At 35.6% G+C, this 14,652-nt stretch overlaps 1 protein-coding gene across 6 annotated transcripts in view; it reads right to left on the reverse strand.

Annotated features, from left to right (window-relative positions):
- Positions 1-12,781: 12,781 nt before the first annotated feature.
- LOC143223480 (heterogeneous nuclear ribonucleoprotein R-like) overlaps positions 12,782-14,652 on the reverse strand; it is a 57,886-nt gene continuing 56,015 nt past the window's right edge. For all 6 annotated transcript variants that reach the window (XM_076451519.1, XM_076451520.1, XM_076451522.1 and 3 more), the window contains one exon: positions 12,782-13,837. In XM_076451519.1, the coding sequence (XP_076307634.1) occupies positions 13,478-13,837 (360 nt within the window). In that variant the 3' untranslated portion in view covers positions 12,782-13,477. The remainder of the gene's footprint in view (positions 13,838-14,652) is intronic.

Consider the following 14,652-nt stretch of genomic DNA (forward strand, 5'->3'; position numbering starts at 1 on the left):
ATGACGTCAGGCCACGTTGATCGAAATGGTGCGACTTTTTTATGACACACTTTCTGAACCATTTTGGTTCGTGAACTAAGTATATGCAACTATATATATAAAAGAAATACAAAAGTTGATACTATCAAGATCTTTTATTTGTTTAATGACAACTTCAAGTACTATAAAAATCGAGAAAACAAGTTCGTAGCGCTGAATATTATACAAAAAACAGACTGCTCATTTCAGCTCAGGGACAAACAAAAAGAAACCGGTCTCTAATTTTGTACAGATCTCGTGTTTTAAATCACAAAGCACATCTTTAGTTTAAGATCACAAAATATATTTACAAGTTAGTTACTCAGATATATCAGCTCATAGCATTTTTTCTCTTTTGTTGTTGATATGTTCAAAGCTACATAAAGAACTCTCTGTGTTCTACCAACTGCAGTTATTGAAACTCTATGTTGAGTTTTACAAGCTATCGACCTTACAACTGAGCAATCGTAGTGGAGTTTGAAAGCTGCTTTGTTTGTTTGTTTGTCTTTGAACTTCACGCAAAGCTACAGGAGGGCTATCTGCGCTAGGCGTCCCTAATTTTGCAGTGTAAGACTAGAGGAAAGGCAGCTAGTCATCACCACCCACCGCCAACTCTTGGGCTACTCTTTTACCAACGAATAGTGGGATTGACTGTTACATTTTAACGCCCCTACGGCTGAAAAGATGAGCATGTTTGGTGCGACGGGGATTCAAGTGCCTTAACTCACCTGACCATGCCAGGACCGTAAGTAAAGCTTGCTTGTAAAAGTAATTTAATTACTTTTAGATTCGAAAACCAAAACTAAGCCTAACGTTTTTAAGTACAAATGTTACAAAAAATATGTTTTTATTGTTGTCAATCCAAAAGTACACAATGTCTATGCTGTGCTCACTAGTAGTGTCTAATTTTTTTTTGGCATAGTAAACCTTTAGTGTGTGTGTGTGTGTTTTTCTTCTAGCAAAGCCACATCGGACTATCTGCTGAGCTCACCAAGGGGAATCGAACCCCTGATTTTAGCGTTGTAAATCCGTAGACATACCGCTGTACTAGTGGGGGGCAGTAAACTTTCAGACTTGCCGCTGAGCTACCGGAAGGAGGTACAACAACAAAAAACCTAAAAGTCCATCTAATACAACACTGAATATTGTAACATCCAATACAGGAACGTTTTTTTATTAATTCGGATACGAACGCTTAATAATGATTAATATTTAAAAGTGAGTTAATTACCTTGTTTTCCAATTTTACAACAATTTTAATTAATTTGAGCAAAGTAATATCCCCTTGAATAAAATGGGTGCTACTGTTCGATTTGTTATAATTCACTGAACTTGAATTAGAGTTCTCAAAAGCTTTAAAAATCCGTGTAATCACTTGACTGGTCGAGTGCGGTCAAGTGATTAGCCTGTCTGGCTGTGAATCCCCCGATAAGTCAGCGATAACTTCGCAGATTTACAACGCGAAACTGTCGTATTAGATTCCCCGCGGTGAACAGAGCGCAGATAACACACTGTGAATCTTCGTGCCTAAACAATAACCGAGCTCTCTGTTTTGTTTCCCGTTGACGTCAACAAACAAAACAAAAAATGTGTTCTGCACTTTGGGGCCTTGGGTGGGTCACTAGATTAACGATCAAGACCACATTGTTAAGTCTGACAGTTAATGTATTTTGTTGTTAAGCACAAAGCTGCTCAATAGAGCATCTGTATTCAGCCCACCGTAGGTATCAAACCATGAATTTTAACATTATGAGCTCTCATACTTACAACTGAGCCACAAGAGGCTCAGTCTAGTAAGAGTTGGTGATAAGTGGTGTTGACGAGCTGACTTCCCTTTACTTTTTATTCTTGATGATCGATAAGTTAGATTTTTTTAACAGTGGCGATTTTTACATTTTATAAATACTCACAATCTTCTCATTTGTTAGCAATTTAAATAAACCTCAATATGTCCTGACAAAGCACAGTAACCCAATTCTTACTCAAGTCCTACAAGTTTCACCTACAACAAGCTAACTTACGCCAGGGATATTTTGAGGCTTGGAGATGACAATAATCGGACTAACATCGAAACAGCTCAGCTCCAGCAGTTGATCTGTTGAAACTTCCTGAGAAGCAAACGACAACAAATTGACAATTAAACTCCAGAGAAGAAGAGCCATCGTAGATTTGGTGAAATTCTTGCCACTCACATACGAATTTTTATTTTCATTCACAGATCATGCTGTCAACTAAACAAGAGTCCTTATTACGTCTTTTTTTACGTTTCATTTCTTAGATAAGAAGCCATTTTGTAGCTACAATTAAAATATAAAAATATGTTATTTGTTTTAGCTGCTTTTAATCTGCTATTTGTGATTCGATTGACCCTAGATTATTCATTTATGTTATTTTTATGTTATTCATGTTGCATTGTTACCATAGATTTCCCCTCCATCTAGGCTGGACCTGACATTTTCACAGTGTCATTCTTTCTTCTGCTCTATTTTTCTACTTTCATTACATCATCTCCTTTCGACATTCATAAATCTTTTGTCATACATACAGCCAACTATTTTAACCTTCAATTGTGAAACGAAACTAATAAAAACATGCTCAGACAGGTACACAGTAAGTGTAAGTATTAAACTCATTGTTGCTTCTTTGTTTTTTACCTTGTTGACAAAACAGCACCATTTTAAATGATTTCGTTACATGATTATTTTAAAATGCGGTGTTTCCCGGCTCAGGAAAGTTAGTTAGTGTTCGTTACTGTTGTTGTTGTTGTTTTTGGAATTTCGCACAAAGCTACACGAGGGCTATCTGTGTTAGCCGTCCCTAATTTAGCAGTGTAAGACTAGAGGGAAGGCAGCTAGTCATCACCACCCACCGCCAACTCTTGGGCTACTCTTTTACCAACGAATAGTGGGATTGACCGTCACATTATAACGCCCCCACGGCTGGGAGGGCGAGCATGTTTGGCGCGACTCGGGCGCGAACCCGCGACCCTCAGATTACGAAGCGCACGCCTTAACGCGCTAGGCCATGCCGGGCCCCAAGTGTTCGTTAATTGAAACTTCCAGTGGCGGCGCCAGGATATTTTCGTTGGAGGGGCTCAATATGAAGTATAGATGGTAAATTATAATAATGTGAATACCAAGGTACATTTCAGAAAGGTGTGCTATTTTGAACTGCGTTTTCAACGCAGTTTTCATTGGAAACTCATACTCTGATTAATAATTCATTATTACAAATTAGAAATAATCTGTTTATGAAAATATGCGTATATGTAAAAGAGAAAGCTCACCTAAATTCCACCCAAGGTAATACATAATAATAAAGAAAATCAAGATTAGCTTAGATTGAATATTTAATATACCATTAAGAGTAAAGTTACAAATCAAAAGAAATATAACATAAAGACATAGTTTACATAGCAGAAACGAATTATCCCATGTGAAGTTAATGCACTGTGAGGAAAAGTAAGGTTACTATCAGGCTAACTATCTTTCATCATGTTGTGTTTATAATCAATATTACTTCAAACCAATGCGCCTGTTCTGGTGATTGGCAGCAAATGTGCCTATAACAATATCATTATCAAGTTGTTTTGCCCTCCTGGAGTCTACTGATATGACAGCAAGGTTGCTGGTGCAGTTGTTACCAGTCCTGTTGTGCAAGTATGTCTTGAGAAGCTTCAGACATGAGAAACTTCTCTCACAGACAGCTGAAGTGACAGGCAGGGTCACAGCGATGCTTACAAGTTGTGGAGATCCATGAAGGCATCCTTGTATGGCTCTAACATGGTTGCAAGCTCCAATGGTGTGGATATTTCCTGCCCTTTGTCTTTCTTCCTGGCAATTAGCCAGTTCAACTGGTGGTTCTCCACTGCGAGGTCATCCTCTGCCACACCATAGTTTGCTGCCATTCCTCCTAAGAGTGCTTGCTTTTGCAGAAATGTGGAGTGTTTGGGGTTCAATGCAGTTGCACCCATCAGAACACTGCAGGCATCAGAAGAGAATCTTCTATTCAGCTCGTTGAGCATCCTGTCTATGATGGCATAGAAGGTGTGTCTCCTGGCATCTGGTGTTGGTTCATCTCTTTGGCCAGTACTAGATATGATTATGAATTCGTCCAGATGTCTGGGGCAGATCGCTCTTTACCTTGACGCACCATCTCAGTGCGTATTTCCACTTTCTTACATATATCCTCAGCAGACTCTTCCAAGTCTTTCCATGCTGCTTCAGTTCTCATTTCTGAGAGACCAGAGATGACAGATTGTACTAGGTCCTCTGCAGAGGCCAGCTGCAGGTCAGGTGACTGGAGGTGGTCTGATAGTTGTTTTGTCATCAGCAGTAGTTTTTCTATGGCTTCTAGACTGGTTACGAATTGCTGATCTAGGAGGATGCTCAGGCCCTTTGATTCAGTGGCTCTGTGATCATTGTCCCCCTCTACAAGACGCTTTAGGGTTGTCAACGTGGTTTAGGAAATCAACGAGGTTGTCTAATCTTCGTCAAAGCTCAAGATAGAAAGGCATTATACAGGGAGCGGCAATACAGCGCATGAGTTTCAGTGCATTCAGTACGTTGCTATGGGACGCATGACACATACTTCTGTCTTCATGAAGATGTTGAGTTCTACAGATCTATGTCTCTTTGATGTTAATTGTTAAGCAACAACGACGATTGTGTTTTCCATATTTTATGAATATATGTAGGTAAAACTTAGATGATAATCAATCACAGTGTGTGTTTCCCTGAACTCCAACAGGCATCGCACAGAAAGCGACACAAAAATATAGATTCAAAAATCGTAATTTAGCACGAATAAAAAAATACACTTATAAATAAAACACTACGAAACAGTAACTGTGTTTAGTGAATATCTAGAACCAGTGAGAGATCTGAAAAGTCTTTAATAGTTTAAGTGCTCCCCCTTGCAAGCTAAAAATTAAATCAAATCATAAGTGAGAGTAAAGAAAAATAAAAACACTTTTGACAAATCAACCCAAAACCAAAACAGGTAATTCAAATGCAAAACAAATTCGGAGTATCTCGGAAATCAGTGTCTACAATATGTGAAAATCACTTTGCTATTCTAACAAAATGTTTCCTAAAAACAAGACTAAAGTGAAAATATAATGTCATGTTAAACTAAAGAATGTTAAAACAAGTTCATCAAAGTACACATTACAATGACAAGAAAATTAAAGTTGACGTTAAATTAAATTAAATAAAGTTCTCAAAATCTCTACGTTCTTAAGCTTTCTTAAAATCTTTTTCATTATTTACAACACAAACAAGCCAAAATCATATCCTTCCATCAGGGTTCATTCACTTAAAGAGCTTAATAACATTATATTAATAAGAACTGAAAATCCACATTGTATTAAAAAAGAGTTGGGTGCCTCAACATATCTTTTTGTCCGTGTTGCCACATCCTGTCATGCTCTATCTGATCACCATACATCCTGACAATTGTATTGCAGTGTAGTTTTCATTGGAGAAAGCTCTTTTGTAAGGATGTCGTGTCAAACCTTTACCCTTTTTTTCTATTGGCTTTTTTTAATCTATCTAAAGTTTGAAGAAAATGGATTCCCCGTGCCCATTTCAATAGTTTTATAGTACAGAAATTTATAGCCACTGCATGCTCAGCGAATTGAGTGGTTTGTATTCTTATAGAATAACATCAATATCCGTATCATTCTTCAACTACTTAAATAAAAATTGGATTTCAAGCAACCTATGTATAATTTCTCCTCAATAAAGGAAAGAAAGGTGAAATTTCCTTCACTGTAAACTTAAAATGGCATTTTAACATGAGTTAATTGTTGTGAAACCTTTCATCAGTCTTTGATAAATGAAGTTAATTTGATTTGTAGTCCTTCGCTGTTGTTACACAATTTAAATAAAAACTAAAGTTAGAGGAAAACTAGTTATGTGTCAGGCCTGCTCAATGTTAAAATTATTCCATTAATATGGGCAAAAAATACGTTATCTCGTCCTATATAAACATAGGTAGCCGCAGTCATGCAGTGATTTTATATAGCATCCATATGAACCTAGTGCATAAAGTAGTCCAAAATAACCCATCTCAGGAGAGACATTATACGAGTGCAAGGCTCAGCGAATTTTTTTCTTTTAGTATATACTTTTTAACTTATCCCTCATCGTTGTCCAGTTACTTACCTTCTGTTAAATCTCAGACTGATGCTATCTTCTTCTGTTCCATTATTTCCCCCTGAGGTATGTTCAGAAGACGCCCCATTTATAAAGACTTCTCTCTTGTTTCCATGTTTTCATGACACTAAGCAAAGCTAAACTTTTTTTTGGATTGCTAACCCTAGAATTCATACCTTCTTTTAACTTAAGTTTCAATCTGCTTCATCGCACAACTTCACTATTTATGATTATTATTTATGTAAGCAGTTTTGTCTGACTTCAGTTATCATAGATCTCCTGTTGGCCACACAGTCCATGCACTATCTAGTTTGTCGTGTAATGATGTATAATGAAACGTCTATTACATTTCTGGTAGTCTTTCTGTCATCTATTTCTCCCTGTTGTAGAAGTTATGATGTCTCTGTTGATTTCGTAGTTAGACCAGGAGATACATATTTTAGACTTAAATTCCTAAAAAAAGAAGAGATTCTTTGCACAGTCTTGTAACTATTTCACTATGTTTCATTTTACCCGCACTGACAACATTGCTTTGATTCATCTGTTGTAGTTTTTTCAAACGTTTATATTCCAGCAGGAAGTTTACATCATCAGACAATACGTTAGCTAACTGTTCGTAAGTATTTCTCTTAGGCAGGATTTTAAACGACAATCTCCACAACTTAAGGAAACTTCACTCTTTGGAACGGCATGACGGGTTGGTTAAGGTGCTTGACTTACCAGCTGTGGGTCACGGGTTCGAATATCTTCTCCGAATATGCTCACTTTTTTAGGCGTGGAAGTATTATAATGTAATGGCCATTCCCACTTTTCACTGGTAAATGAAAAGCTTAAGAGTTAGCGGTGAGTTGTGTGACTAATTATCCTCCCTCTATCACTTTTAAAGTATGGACGGCTATCGTAGATAGCTTAGCGCGAAATTTAACTTAAGAAAACAAAACAAAAACTCTTCAGTCTTTTACATTTATAGCCAATTGATAGCATTTGAAGTTACTTTAAAGGTCAATTGAATAATTACTCTTAGTAACATAAGTTATTATTTTAAGACAGTGTTTGTAAACTCAAATGAAATAGGTGTTACTCTCCAGTGTACCAAGCTTTCAAGTTCGCCATATTAAAAAAATTGAATTACCTTTTCAATGGTCAATAATTTTTATCCTAGTTATTGTTTTCTAGATGAAACAGCTGCAAATCAGGTTTAAAATTTAGTACAATATAAAATCAAAATGTATTCTCAAGATGGCTGGTATGGGTATTAAAACTTTTATTAAAATAAAGTAGAGAACAACGTTTCGACCTTCTTTGGTCATCTTCAGGTTAACAACTATCAACATCTTCTCCATTCAAATGTTTCGTCGAACAACAATTGAATCTCTTGACCATGTCTGCATGCTTTATATTTTGAGTTGCAGCCACATAACTTGCTGTTTGGTTATTTGCGTCAAAGAGCAGGTGTACCTAATAAAGTAGGCACTTAGTGTATAAAATACGCTATCACTCAGTACCTATACAGATTTTTTTAAGATAATCAATTCCATCCCATTTCTGCTTATAACATTAAGATAAAACATAAATTTACAGCTAGTTTTAAAGCACGTTTATTATTTGTATTTTCTCTTATTTGACATTACGTACATTTATGTAAATATATACTGTATGATATAAGAATTAATAATTTTAGCTCAGTTTATTGCAAATATTACATTTCTGGGATTATGAAAAATATCCCTAAAAGTTGGGTTATGCTTTACTTTTTCATGCGCTTTGGTTGGTGCACACTTTTTAAAATTGTTAGGGTTCTTTTCAACTTCGCTATCTTACATACTGTAAAATAGTTTTTCTTCTGTTTAACAGTGATATATACATGTTACGATTCTTCTCTTCTTGTTCTGTTGTTTGCTTCTTTCATTGTAGACAGACGTTTAACCTACTGAATTTGTAATGGAGGATGTAAGGTTCATATATTTTTAACTCTCTCTTCCTTTCATTGTCCTTTTAAAACTTCAATATTTTTTTTTCTAAGAGTGGAATTTGTTAAATTCATGAAACAATTGCTAACCATCTTTTCATTGTTTGACTAAATTTGTCCAAAAACAGAAAGTTCCTTAAAATACGTTATTGTTTGGGATTAAATTATTTAACAAACCAGGTCTGAGTTGTTTTTTTCAGCTTTTGGCATGAAGGTGGGCAAAATAAAATACGAGGCCTAGCTAACTAATGAATGAATTTTGTTGATTTTTTAAATCAATACTATAAATGTAGCTACCAGTTAGGCCGTCAATGTTTATTTTATTCCCCTAAGTGACACACTATTTTTTTTTTTTGTACACTTGATGTGTTTTTGATTTTAAATCATGACATTATTTCGTTACACACCAAATAAGAAAGTAACACTCGGTAGTATTAGTATCCAATATCAGTTTTAAAACTAGATTCCTATTAGTCAGATTATACCTTTAACTTTTGCAGAACCAACCAGATTCTTTAAAATACTTAGTGGTGATTTTAACTCTAAAACGGTGTTAATAGATTCCTTTACGGCCTGGCCTGGCCAAGCGCATAAGGCGTGCGACTCGTAATCCGAGGGTCGCGGGTTCGCGCCCGCGTCGCGCTAAACATGCTCGCCCTCCCAGCCGTGGGGGGTGTATAATGTGACGGTCAATCCCACTATTCGTTGGTAAAAGAGTAGCCCAAGTTTTTGAATTTCGCGCAAAGCTACTCAAGGGTTATCTGCACTAGCTGTCCCCAATTTAGCTGTGTAAGGCTAGAGGGAAAACAGCTAGTCATCACCACCCATCGCCAACTCTTTTTTCCAACGAATAGTGGGATTGACCGTCACATAACATAACGCCGCCACGGCTAAAAGAGCGAGCATGTTTGCTGCGGCAGGAATTCGAACCTGCGACCCTCAGATTACGAGTTGAACGCCTGAACCTATCTGGCCCGTAATCTGAGGGTCGCGGGTTTGCATCCCCGTCACGCCAAACATGCTCGCCCTTTCAGCCGTGGGGGCTTTATAATGTTACGGTCAATCCCACTATTCGTTGGTAAAAGAGTAACCCAAGAGTTGGCGGTGATGACTAGCTGCCTTCCCTCTAGTCTTACACTAATAAATTAGGGACGGCTAGCACAGATAGCCCTCGAGTAGTTTTATGCGAAATTCAAAAAAAACAAACTTACCTGGCCAAATGTCTTGTCATCACCCGCGTGCAGTCGGTACAGCTTTATCAACAAATATTATTTATGCCACTTGCTTAAATTAATATCACGTGACGCTAAACGCTCTTCAATAAGTTTAAGTCCATAAAATTTAGTAAATTTGTGCTTAAAAGTTGGCAATAAATAATGAATAACAACTGTCTATCCACATAATTCTTTTGAAAACTTGAGCTAAAAACTGATCTAGTTTGTTTGACCTAACCAAAACTTGTGTATCTGCACCTTCCTTCACTTCATAGTTTTGTTGTTGTAAATCAACCACCTTTAATACGAATGAAAAAATTAAAAATCGGTCCACTTGCACATTTAGATGTAGCTGTAGTAAAAGTGTTGAACTGATAGCACGAGACATTTTGCGAAGGCGTGCGCAAAAAAAATTAATTAAAGTTTAGCGGTTTTAGTTGAATAACTTTGGACAAGAGAAGAAAGAAAATCAAAATTGGAGATGTTATATATCAATTACTTCTTATTGGATTCCTATAAAATTTTATATGCGAATTAAGAGTCAAGTGGAACAATTCATTGAAAACGTGGTAGTTTGGATTACACTGTTCGAGCTACAGAACGCGGAAAACCACTAAACTATCACTCCAATTAACAAGTGTGTCCTGCAGGTTGTTTTTTGATTGATATTTTAGGAAATTTTCAAATGTAGTTCTTTAGAAAGTAATTATACTGTTAACACGATTATTACTGTGAGCGTTTCATTTAACTTGAATGTTTGTTTTTGAATTTCGTGCAAAGCTACACGAGGGCTATCTGCACTAGCCGTCCCTAATTTAGCAGTGTGAGACCCGAGGGGAGGCAGCTAGTCATTACCACCCACCGCCAACGAATAATGGGATTAACCATAACTTATAACGCCTCCACGGTTGAAAGGGAGAGCATGTTTGGTGTGACTCTCAGATTACGAGTCAAACGCCTTAATCACTTGAATGAACAAGCCCGTTATGGATTTCAAGCTTTAGTATTTGAGATTCGTTATTTTAGCAGCATACTTTATAGCGTTGTTATTTTACTTAATATTTGTTTTCATCATTTTGCAGCGATTCTTTTAAGTTTACGATGGTTGTTTTTAAGAAAAATTTCTTTGTAGTTTACCCTCATACATATGTATTTTTGGCAGTGAAATTAACATTTTGTAACAATAATATATGGCTGGTGATTTTGAGTATTGGTTACACTTTCAGACGTCCATTTCTTTAAGACTTAACCCTTTTTTAGCTAGCTTACAAACTTCAAGGTATTGATAAACACCCAAAACCATCAGGACAGTATTGCACTATGATGTTGTGTTTCCATTTTTACCGAAGGTATTATATTACTCCTAATTAACCAACCATTAATGTGCGTTTTCCTTATAGCAAAGCCACATCGGGCTATCTTCTGAGTCCACCGACCAACCATTAGTACACACCTTGAAGAATAGATTCCCATTCTTCATGCAAAGCAACTTCAAAGTTTGTTAACATCTCTGTGGTATTCCACAATACTTAAGAGCAGTTTGACTGAAGTTTTATAATGGCCATAGCATTGTTCTGGGTGTCTTAAGCCATTATTGGATAAATACAGAAAAAATGCAGTACATACCCTCATAAGATTTCGTTAAGGTAGGAAATACATAGTTAAGGATGTCACAACAGAATAATGTCTCCTTCAAGCACTAAAGCCTATTTAATACTCTTGAACTTATTTTTTTTCATTATTCGGGGGAAGTAATGGTCAGCACAACATCAGTCTTCTGATTTGGTGAAATAAAATCTACCCAAAGCCTCTTTTCTTTTGAGTTTATTTCACCAAAACATTTAATACAAATTATTATGATATGGCAATATTACGTATTCATGGTTTCCTTATGAAATTTAGTAATAATTGAAAGTCTATGATAAGAATTCTATGATTTTGATCTTTATACCATCATAACACAGTATGGTAATCATACACAAGATGGAAAGCTTTATAAGTGAACATTGATGGAGACCATTTATACTCTTGGGAAAATATATATCCAAAACATAAAATGGGCAGTGTAGTTCATCACTTCACATTTTACTTCTAGTTCTGATAAAGGCATTCATGATAGAGCTATTACAATATATATAATAATTGAATTAAACGTAAGGAGCACAACATAATTTTTATGTACCTATGTACTAGAAAACCAGATCAAATTTCATATCTCTGAGTATTAAGTTTATTTTTGTTAAATGTCAGAGCCAGGCCTTAACTAAAGCTACACAAACAGTTCATCCTCATTAATGAAGGCTACTCTTGAGTTAATTTCAGAACTGAGCAAATTGTTTATTACGTGATAAGGTGAACCGATACCACTGCTGTTACATAATTAGTATAATGTGTAGAAAGTTTTAAATAAATAAAATGTCAGACCAAAGTGAATTTCTTTTCGTTATTAAATACATCTGGTTGTATTGTTTAAATGATGCAAGTTAATTTTTTCACTTCTGTAAAAATTCAAAACTAAATATTTCACAACTATCTAGTAAGATGTACCCCTACAAAACTAATTACACCTTTTATTGTACCAGTACCGTGTCCTTTTATAAACCTCATTTTTCATTAACTTATAAATAGCAAAACAGTTCTTAGAATTGCTACAAGTAAATTAAGACAGAAAATTAAAACAAATTATTTGTATTATCCCAAAATAGTATTCTCATCTGTCAATTGATTACTTTATTGGTGTTCTTGGAAATTAAATTTTAAATGTAACGAGATTATACAGCAGAGCTGTGCTAAGCTTCTACATTCAATTCCATAGTGAATCAGGTTAAGAATGCGGTTCATTTGCTAAGGCTCTGATTTGATATTTTAAAATATATATCACTTCTGGTAAACTTTGGAATTTGGCTTTTAATTCAGAACCTATTAACTTGTAAGAGCATTCTTGTACTATTTTTCTTTTAGATGTTTAAGAAAAATTTACCCTCAAAGTCATTACTGTGTATGGAAACACTGTACATAAATAAACCATTTTCCACATGATTTAAAATTTAATTAGGACTATATACTCTATAGTCTATAATAATATATGCACAGCCAATTCGATTGTCTTGTGATGATTCAATTTGGGAAGAAAAAAAAAAGTAATTTGCATAGTCCTACCATTATATGCCAGGAAACTGTAACAGTAGATATGTAAAACCATAGTTCTGAATTGAATTTACACTTATTGCAAATGTTAACTAATAGAAATATTGCAGAAGTACAATTTCTTTATTAGAAATCATGTTGCACTACAAGTTTTCTGAGCATGAAAATGAAAAAAATTGTTGCTAGTTCAATTCTAAATAATTGAGAATTATGTACAACAACTAATGTGATATACCAAAATGTCCCCTTGTAATAAAGACACGTATAGAGCAGTATATGGTAAAAGACATTTATTGAGACAATTGACAGGTTACACCTTTCATCACAGACTCACATAATAGGGGTTTTTGATGCCATCAGCTTTAGGAGACATTAAAAAAAAAATATAATTATTACCAGCCAGTTACTCAAGAACCTGACTAACCTATTTTGTTACCTGAACTGTTCGTTATGCTTACATATACATCACTCTAAGGGGTCTTAGACTAGAAATACCCTTCGTAAGCATTCACAGTGTAAACCAAGGAAAAGATGAAAAGTTATTTAATTTTTCAGTTAAGTTCATAATGACGCATTTATAATGTACATAATCACTTTGATATCATAACGGGTTCCTTATATTTATTATCCAGATTGGTAGAAGAAATACAAATTACAAATGTCTGTAAATGGAATAAATTTACAAGCAGGATGATGAAAGTGTCTTTCTGGCCTGTAAGATATTCAAGTTGATGTTAGAACTAACCAGATGATAAAATAATGGTTGAATACTGAAATATCTACTGTTGATAAAGTTAGGTACTACAACAGAATGACTTACACACAACATTACCATGTACCGACAAGTGTATGTTCTACAGGTGGAAGCTTGTTCCCTTTTAAAACAAGGAAACTCCCTACTGACGATACTTTCTTCTTGCCAGGTTTGTATTTCTTATGGTTCTAAACTGTATTTACTAGTAGATGTTAGCTTATCCCCATTGTTGTCCAAATGAGTCTTGATACCATGGTGAATCCCCTTCTAATGATCCATAGCTATTGTAACCTCCAGAACTAAGTGGCTGTTGAGGAATTGGCTGGCTTCCCCATGTACTGTGGTAGCGACGTTTAGAGTCCCCCTGGTTCTGATGGCCCCCGTCAATCTTGCGTTTACCGGCCAGGTTTCCACGGCCTCCCCCACGATTGGTTGCCAGACCTCTGCCAACTGTTGCCCCACGTCCCACTCCACGGATACCTTGACCTCGGGGTATAGTGGCCGGAACCCTGCCACGAGGGTGACCCAGACCAGGGGTACGACCACGGAGCATCATTCCACCATGTCCACCATGCACCTGAAACAAAAACAATACTGCATATCAAACTTCTAATTTAAAGAGGTTACTCCAAGCTCCTAACTCAAAATGTTTCTTAGATTGCAAAAAGCTATTTCACAAATACATTTCAGTACTTAGATGATCCTACCAATATTTTAAAAGACTCATATTTTCTAACAAGAATATAATGCACTTATCTGCTAGACTAATAATATCCAAGTAACTTTCAGAATACAATACACGTATCTGCTGAGATAAACAAGTCGCAAATATAACATCTACCTGCAAGGGTAGTTTTCAGGGTTGTGTCTGAAGATTTAACTATCAAGGATTTAGAAGATATGTTATAAACAGGCAGAATTAAAAGTGTCAGATCTGCACTTCTCTTATAAAGAGAAACTTGTTGACAATGTTTGAATAGTAATATAATCATTTATTAAAAAAAAAAGACTACAGTTGTTGATTTGCTTAATTCAGTTGCAGTCCTTTTAACTGGCTCCATGTCCACCATGCACATAGCATCTAATACACATTCACAAACATGCAATTTTTTATATTTCTATTCAAAATATAAAAATAAAAATTAATATTTTCTTAAATAAAAATGTATTTCCAAAAGTACTTAATTCTTCTCATACTACAGATATTATTTGACTGCCAGAGTATGTTTTATACCCCACTTATTTGCCTTAAATAATATTTGTCTTGTGACACTCTCCACCCATGACAATGCTTCTTCTATTCTGTTACTGTACAAAAGCACCCAATTCAGATAATGTTGTCACTTCTTTGAGGTTGATTCAATTTACAGTCTCTTAGTGGCTACGAAGGGC

The sequence above is a fragment of the Tachypleus tridentatus genome, chromosome 8, assembly GCF_004210375.1.
Source record: "Tachypleus tridentatus isolate NWPU-2018 chromosome 8, ASM421037v1, whole genome shotgun sequence".
Taxonomy (NCBI): Eukaryota; Metazoa; Arthropoda; class Merostomata; order Xiphosura; family Limulidae; genus Tachypleus; species Tachypleus tridentatus.